We start from the raw sequence: 8,942 nt of genomic DNA, 5'->3' as shown, positions 1-8,942 counted from the left end.
TGACCCTCTTAAGGGTCAGTGACTTAGGGCGCAGATGGTGGTCTCTGTGGACCACTGACCCCGGATGGAACCTGGAAGCAAAGTTGCAGAAGAGAATGGAGCTGAGTTAGTCAAATAATTAAGGTTAATACAGAGTGAGGAAATAGAACCAGCACTTAAACGAAAGCCGAACTTCCTTACTGCCAGTGGCAAGGGCTTCATCGAGCCCGTTAACAGGACACAATTCTTTAGAATACAGTTGAGTTTCATCCTTTGCGGATTCTGCATTTGCGTTGCCTACTCCCTAAAATGTATTCGCAACTCCGGAATCAACGCTCGTAGTGCTTTGTGGTGGTTTGCAGACACGTGAGGAGAGAAAAAACTGAGTCGACGGACAGGTGTGTTCTCAGGTGAGCTTCAACAAGGTGACACTCTGCCCTCTTCCGCTCTCATATTATGAGCAAGTGATCCATCTGGTAACGTGTTTTTCACGTTCTCGTGTGTTTCGTTGGTGGTCTCGCTGTTTAGAATGGCCTCCAAGGGTGATTTTTTAAATGTTATCTCGTATTCCGAAGCACAGGAAGGCTGCGATGCGCCTTATGGGGAAGATACGTGTGCTTTATTCAGGCACGGGTTGTAGGACTATCGGCCATGAGTTCAATGGTAATGAATCAACAACATATATTCAATAAGGTGTCTTTAAACAGAAACACACATAAAACAAGCCAATGTATTGATCAGTTAACAGTCGATGAGAATATTGTGATCAGAGGTTCCAAGGGCCTAACCCTCTATTCTTTTTACAAATAGAAGGTTCTGTAGTCACAAATGTACTGTTCAAGGTGACTTTTCAGACCCTAATGACCGTAGAGAATGAGAATCGACTGTAGTTACCTTTTATTTGTTACATCCTAGACTCTAAGACATTGGTTTTCAGATGTGGTTCATGAATTCAAATCCAGCCACTCCAACCACTCAGTAGAGTTTGCAAGAGCACAGCACTGGCCATCAAGGCTCGACGTGTGACGGAGTCTCAACCACCGTGGTGGCCGAGCGAGCAGACCCACGTTGCTTTCTCACGATTGGCAGCGTGGCGTCGCCATGACAACCGTGGCGCTGCTGGTACCTTGAGCAGCTTTCCTCTGAGAGGCAGAGCCTGGGCAGGTCTGAGACGTGAGCAATGGCTGTAAGCTGTTTACACTTGCTAACGTGCTGGATAAATCAGAGTTTATACTGTGCTGCGTTGTTCACTTCGTAAATCTAGAAAGGATCCCGTGGTCAACTGTGCGCTTAAGGGGTATGGGCTCACACCGTGCCATTTTCTACTGAAAAAGAAAATAATTAAACTTCCTTGCCCAATTTCCTCTCCGAAATTATGCTCCTCCTGAGAACAAAAGAGAGTTGACGAGACTGGGAAGACAGGTCAGAAGGCTCTGCTGGACGTGATCTGCTTTTCTGGATGAATTAAATATTTTCTCCGGGCATCGGAAAAACTTTCCAGCCCTTCATCTCTACCCTCAGCATTTCAGGTTTTTAAAGCGTGTTTTGCTTCCCTAATCTGTGCCGGCGGTGTAGCGGACATAGAGTTAAGGTACAAGCACATACTCAATTATGTGCTAACTATGAATTTCCTTCACATCGATATCAAAATCTGGCATTTTTTTTTTTCTTTTTTTGGTTTCCCACCTCTGCATCTGCTACATGTCACCTTGGATAAATGAAATATAACCAATAACTCTAATTTTCATAGCAAGTGCGTATTTACTGCATTCGGTTCAAGCCAAAAGAAGGAAGAAGAGAAAATTAGAGACCTGTCATGACTTCAGCACGTCTTAGAGGCAGCTGCTTTTCGCATGGCCGTGTCTATCCCCCGAGTCCTTTTATCTTAAGGATTAAAAACACTTGGACTTTAACACGTGAAACCTTTACTCTGTCCCACCCACATCTCTGTATAAGCTCACGTTAAGATTTATGAAAATCTCCTAAATCCTCAAAGATGCTTCGTTGTCGCTGGTGCTCAAAGCCTTGGTGCCGGAGGCCCAGGCTTTGCCCGAAAGAGTGTGAGTGTGGGAGGCAGAGCGCCTCGATGAGCCACGCAGCTGCCCACCGAGCCTCCGTCCCCGCACCTGTCAAACGGGGGAGGGCCAAGCACGCGAGGGCGCTGGTCCTCGGAGAGGACCCTCATCAACGCCCCCACGGGCCTCCCCGCTTCCCTTTTGTTCCAGGGGGCTCTGCAGACACGCGCGGAACGACGTTTTGAAAAACTTAAAACTAAATCCTACTGCGATTTCTTCCTGCACGTTAAGTCGTGGAAGGCAGGAGCCGTGGAAAGCAGCGCTGTCGGGTCTAAACGCTCCTTGCCCTGGGGGGACCCGCCGGCCCCACAGCCTCGGCGCCCGCGTTCGGGGATCTTATGCTTGCCGTCTTCACCTTTTAAGAACAGAAATCAGGGTAGAGAAAACTGATTTGCCCTCACATCTTGACAAGTGCCGATTGGGAACCAGGTGGGTGTTTGCAGCTGGCGCCTTCGTGGCCGGAGGCGGTGGACGGGTCTCTCTCCCGGTGCCCAGTGCGTTCTCAACCAGCAAACGTGCAATAGCGGTGGCCTCTGTTTCCTGCGGAAGCTGGTGGCTTAATGACCGTTTATTCCCTGCAGCTCTCGCTTTTACGATAACCCGGGATTTTCTCCAGACTTCGTTCTGCGAGTTCTAAGCGTTTCCACACGTGTGATAAACGCACTCGGCTCCTGTGCTCCAGGGTCGGGGGCCCTTTTTTTATTTTTATTTTTATTTTTTATTCTTTTTCCTTTTCCGGACTTCGCTTTGCTCGGTTTTATGGCTGGGTTGTTCGCAACCGGCATAAATTGTTAAAAAAGCACCAGACCTTAATCCACCTTGGTGTGAGAGCACTTTTTTGTAAACAAACTGAGCCATTGTTTCTAGTTTAAAAAAAAAAAAATGCATCTATGCCTTGGAAATATTAAAATGCCATTATTAAAAGGCTTTTGGCTTAGCCGTTTTCCCAGAATTGCCCATTAACTAATTAGAGTGGAGACTTGGGACTGCCCGCTCCGGGTGCCGAGTGTGGCTGAGGCCGGGGTCATGTTTGTGTGGCGTTTAAAGCCTGCTGGGTCAGCAGACACTCTAGGGACGGCAAGCTCGGCGCAGCTGGCCTCAGATGTCTCCTCTCCCCCTCAGCAGACGACTTCTCCCGGGCGTGCACATTGGATTGTTTCTAATTGATTTATTGACGCGGGAGGCCTGGCCGGGGCTGGGAGGGTGTTGCTGGGTGTGTGTGCACGCGCGTGTGCACCGCACACGCATTCCAGCAGGGCTGTGCAGGAGCATTCCACCGACGGCAGCAACCCACAAAGCATTTTTAAACAAAACCAGAACGATGACCTTGAAGGCACCAAGAAGCCGGATCCCATCTTTTCTGCTTGTCAACTTCTTCCAGTCGTCCGCATGGCCCGAGTATGCTGTCCACGTGCAAAAAAAATGTGTCTTGAGGCCAAATCACATTTTTTCCTTTTTCTTTTTTCTTTTTTTTTTCCCTTAAGAAAAATTCTTCAACCTTGGCCAAGCATGTCGCATGTTTCTAAATTACAAATCGACGAGGTGTGGTGCCCAGCTGGGCGTGCCGGGCGTGAGCAGAGCCCCCTAGCCACACCCCTGATGCACATTGCGGGGCTGGCGAGCTCCATTTGTGTCCCTGGGTGGGGACCGGGCAGGAAGGGGTGCCCTGTGTGGGACTGAGGTCCACCTGGCTTTGAATTTGCTGTCAACAAACTGGATGTTGGTTTAGCTCTTCGGGAGCCGGAAGGGAGGTTCTTTTTAGTTGTTGCTTTTTTTTTGAATTTTTTTAAGAGTTTATTTGAGCCAAGCCGAGGACAGTGTCAGGAAGCAAGACCTCAAATGCTCCGGATTCATTCGTAATGACCTAAGTCCCCCATCCTGTCTTGCTCTGCCCTCTGCCAACTCCTCCCTCCACAACTCCTTGAGCCTGCGAGGTCGCCTCTGGGCCCTAAGACGCCTGTGCATGTGAGCGCAGGGGAGCTCGGGCAGGGCGGCGTGCGGCGTGGTGGGTGGGCTCCCCGTGAGCAGTGGCCGCAGCCCCCCACCCCCACCCCAGGGCACAGGGCTGGCCTGGCAGACAGGGTGCAGCTGAGAGAGGCCTGGCCAATGTGCACCTGACCACAGCCCAGCAGAGCCACCTCCGGTGACACACCCCTTGTGACCTCATAGCAAGAGGGGCACTGAGTCTCCTCAGGTGTGTGACACGCCAGCCATCACATGCCACCACCTGCTCGTTTATTTCACGCACCACACCGAGGAGTCAGATGCCACCAACAGTGGGGCACAGATGTTTCCAGTCCTCACTCGAGTTCTACCCCAAACCCTGGGGTGGGGGGTCCGTGGACTCCCGCTTTTGTTGGGATAAGCCCTGGGGGGACCCAGGTGGTGAGGGTTGGCCGTCCTGGATGCAGAGATCGTGGAAGCTCAGAGGAAGCACGGAGAGCTGCCATGGGCAGTGTCAGCCCCGAGCGTCAGCTGGCGACGTGGCCCACGCAGGGCTGAGCGGCCAGCATTCCCCAGCCTCGCCCCGTCCGTCCAAGGCCCCCATGTTGTTGACACACATCCCTTTGCCAGATTGGCCTTTCCCCTCTGGAAACCCCCACGTGTCCTCCAGAGGCTGGCAGCCTGCCCCAGGCCCGGTCAAGGCTGTGCGGGGTGCGTGGGCTCGTCCGCCCTGGTGGCCTCCAGACTCTCGTGCGTCCGCGGCCTCTCCCTCTGCACCCCGCTTTCATCCTCTCTCTCCTGAAAGTGTTTGGAACATTTCTCACAGTCTTCCCTGGCCCGGTGTCCATCAGCTCCAGCCTGGTCCAGGCCCACACACCCTGAGAACAACGACCCTCACAGGCCAAGGCTGGGGTGACCGGAAGGGGGTGCCCAGGGTACAGAATTTAAGGAGGTGCTCCCACCCCTTAGGGACATGGACATGCAGGGCCAGCTCCTGAGAGGGAGACCCTCCTTGAACTTGGCACACCGAGCAGCTTGCCTCACTGGCCTCGCCTGGTCCCAGCCCCAAATGGCAAAGCTGGACAGCATCCCAGCGCTGGGTGCCAATCCCGGTGATTCGGGGCACACCACCTTTTTTCTCTGAACCTCAGTTTCCCTCTGTTACTACCACCCTGGATAATGAGGACTAAGGTGACACATGTAAACCGCTCAGCCTATCGCCTGACGCGTATTAAATGCTGGATAGATGTTTTAGGTGGTTCTGATCATCATCATCATTAGGCGCATACGAAAGCCTCACATGCAGGCCAGTCTGCCTCTGAGCTCTGGAATGACAGGTCCAGCCTCGGGCTTGTCATCATCCTAGTGTACCCCCTTGACGTTGACCGTGCAGACCTTCCAGGCGAGGTCAGAGCCTTCCAAGCAAGGTCAGGACCTTCCGGGCAAGGTCAAGCCCTTCCAGGCAAGGTCAAGGCCTTCTGGGCGAGGTCAGGGCCTTCCAGGCAAGGTCGGGGCCTTCCAGGAGAGGTCAAGGCCTTCCGGGCGAGGTCGGAGCCTTTCGGGCGAGGTCAAGGCCTTCCATGTGTGGTCGGGGCCTTCCAAGCAAGGTCGGGCCTTCCAAGCAAGGTCAAGGCCTTCCGGGCGAGGTCGGGGCCTCCCACGCTCTGATGAGGATGTGTTTTGTGTCTCCGCTGCAGGAATTGCTTACTTGGGCGGCGTGTGCAGCGCGAAGAGGAAATGCGTACTTGCCGAAGACAATGGTCTCAACTTGGCCTTCACCATCGCCCATGAGCTGGGCCACAAGTACGTATCAGACCGTGTTCTACCCGTTTCAGCTCTCTCTGGATACACGTTTTTGCAGTTGAATCCTCTAGGTTCTAAAATAGCTCTGCTCTGGGCCTCTGCTCCTTCCGTGGCGGGGACCTAGGCCAGCAAGCCTGGGCCCCAGCTCTTCGGGAACCTGAGAGACTGCTCGGCAGACAGACCCCGAGAGTTAAATGTCAGTCGGGCGTTCGTGTCTATTCTTGAAGCATGCGCTGTAATGGGACGCGATTTTTCTCAGTGTCTTTCGCGGTTCCATTTCCTTTCCTGGATCAGCATGATCTTTGATTCACTGTAAATATATTGCTCGGATAATGGGGTTCATCTTCGTACCGTTGGACCCCTAGTTCCTTCTCAGCCAGTTGCAGACCACGTGCGAATGTCCGAAGGTAGAATGTCAGGGTCTTTGTTGGAAACGATTGTCGCTATCGCTTTTGCACGTGGCAACCTCCCTGCAGCAGTAAATAAGCACAGAACTCAGAGCCCAGATGTGTAGTAGAGAGACTCCGAGGCGGCCTCCTAGTTTTCCAGATGGAAACGCAGTAGGTCAGAGGGGCTGAGCCGGCTGACCCAAGGTTGAGGTCACTTGCAGGAGGTCTCAGGTGGCAGAAAGCCAGGGCCGACTCTGAAACTGCAGTCTGAAGGTTTGCTCTTCCTCCCGGACTCGGTGTCCGTTTCGTGTTTTTTCCCTGAAGGAAAAATAGGGATATGACTGCTTAAGAACTTAAAAAATAAAGAAATTTAGGAGGCCAGAGCGTGCAAAACAATGGGAAAATTTATACTGGCTTGAACAGAACAAAATTAAATGGAAGTTTAGTTCTTGGTTAAAAAAGAGTATGTATATTTTTCCTCCAGTATTAGCCATATCTGTGGCTTTACTTATTTGTTGTTTGCTTATTGTATTTATCTGGTCCCGTTTTAATTTTTTCACTCCTATAGGCACTTTGGTAATTGACTTCTCTGTCAATGATGTGATTACAGTGAGCGGAAATGATCTTACGCTTATTTCCTGGGATTAAGGAGGAAATACAAATTATTGGCCAAGAGAAGCAGGATCAGCCATTGTCTTTAAATATATAGTTATTTCACATCGACAATATTTTTACAATATTGGTGACAGCACTTTGCCCATACTGTTTTGCCTATTAGAAAGTGATTTTAAGCATCAATCGTAATCAAAGTCGTACTCATCTCTCTGATTTGTTAGAACCGAAAACTAAACAAAACCCCGTTCCCAAGAACGGCTGCTGTAAGAAAAGCATAAATCGGTACGGCTATGGCAAGCGTCTCACTCCGTGCATCACAGCTCCTGGGAACCAAGGACGTGATGGCTGTGAGAACTCAGAGCTGTCACAGAATTTCCCAGCATGCATCTGGATGTGGCCCTTCAGATAGATGTGCGAGTTGCAGAGTCTCGTGGCAGCAGGCAGTGCCGGGGCATGTGCCAGAGTGCCGTTTGCATACCCGCGACACAGAGGGCCATTTTCTCCCTGAAGGCCGGTGCCATCGTGCTGGGTCAGACACCGGCGTCTTAGCCCAGGAGGTCTGCAAAGATGAATGGTTAGATTCAGTCAGACCACGATAGCCTGTAGCTACAGTCTGGTTAGAATTTCTTGGAGGACTCTTTATAGCTTGCTCTTGAACTCTAATTACCTACAAAAACAAACACCTTATTGCTAACCCAAACCAATAAATCTTGCTAGCGTTTGGCCCTGCCCCTAGTTGGGTGGTTACAGTTTTCCCAGGAAAGTCTGTTATCTCTGATTATTCTCAAGCATTGGGAAGCAGATCTCCCAAAGCTAAAGCCACGTTCTCTCCATCCTCAGACCCCCACTGGTCATCTGGGCTCAGAGCAACAGGTGAGGCTTGAGAAGGTATAGGCCCACCGGCCAGGCCGCTTCACAGGCACGAACATTTGGAAGCTGTTCCGTATTCTGGGAGGGAGTGGAGCATTTTAACACCACGTCCCTTAAATACACGCGCACAAAGATAGACGGGCTGGTATGCTGGGTGGACCGCTGACCCATGCTCCCCGAGAAAATAAAGAGTGACCCTCTACGTACCCCTAGAGAGTCCCCACGGGGTTCACCCTCAACACTTAATCCTGATAGAGTGACCCCTCTCTTCTGAAGGATGGGGCGTGTGCCATGGCACGTGGGCATGCGTAGCCGTGCCCTCCCGTTACTCACCCGAGGTCCCTCCCACGGGGTCAGTGCGAGCAGCCACCTTTACGCCCACGTGTTGGACACCGAGAGGCGCAGAAGGTGGCATGATGTTCCTTCCGCCTCGGTTGTCAGAAAACACGAAGCTGAGCTGCAGGTTCATTTTCAGCAGTTAACTCATCTGAGTCCTGGAACTGTATTTTTCTTCCTCTTTCTGGTGTCTCTTTGTTCGTGTGGTTTTATTTTAAATATTACAGTTCAAAAATAATTGATTGGGTACTCTATAAACGGGCTCCAATCCAGTTTATAATCACATCGGTTCCAAATGATCAATTAAATGAAAAGTTCTTGTCATGGTAATGTCAGTAATGCTGCTTAGGGTGTGAATTAATAATGCACTAATGCCGTTTAAGTCAAATCAGATCTCATTTATTGAGCACCTACTGTGTTAGATGCTGTGCACTTATGCTATTGAATCAGTCCTGCGAGGTCGGTGTATTTTAGATAGTTCTTTATAGATTAGGAAACTGGTATTTTTAAAACAATTTCTATTCTCTACCTAAAATGATCTGGGATCACTTATATGATAACATACCTATGCGACAGGGCCATTAAAACGAAGATCCGAATGACAAGAGATAGATAATAAAAAAGAGAGCTTGTTATATACTGAAAAACATCAAGGTACCGTCAATGTGTTGCCAGCCAAGGCAGAAAGGACACTACATGGCATGGCTCTGCTGCTTCAGGCTGGCAGAAGGAAGCCCATAAGTCATCGAGAAGGGTTTTCGTAGCAAACTCAAGTACCGGGGAGGAGGGTGACGGGCCTCTGCCTGGCCACCCTGGTGAGGACATGGGGCTGACAGGGCTGCAGCCCCGGCTCTAGGCAGGGACTGACGGGGGGGTCGTGGGTGAGAACCGGGGGGAGGGGCTGCTCTGTGTTTCTGCCTGGAGGAGGAGT

At 51.0% G+C, this 8,942-nt stretch overlaps 1 protein-coding gene across 1 annotated transcript in view; it reads left to right on the top strand.

Moving 5' to 3' along the window:
• LOC105290274 (A disintegrin and metalloproteinase with thrombospondin motifs 17-like) overlaps positions 1 to 8,942 on the top strand; it is a 193,846-nt gene that overhangs the window by 91,834 nt on the left and 93,070 nt on the right. The window contains exon 8 of the mRNA XM_023529013.1: positions 5,696 to 5,801. Coding sequence (XP_023384781.1) covers positions 5,696 to 5,801 — 106 coding nt within the window. The remainder of the gene's footprint in view (positions 1 to 5,695; positions 5,802 to 8,942) is intronic.

This window comes from Pteropus vampyrus, unplaced genomic scaffold (assembly GCF_000151845.1).
Source record: "Pteropus vampyrus isolate Shadow unplaced genomic scaffold, Pvam_2.0 Scaffold34, whole genome shotgun sequence".
Classification (NCBI taxonomy): Eukaryota; Metazoa; Chordata; class Mammalia; order Chiroptera; family Pteropodidae; genus Pteropus; species Pteropus vampyrus.
This window is presented reverse-complemented; position numbering and strand designations above follow the sequence as displayed.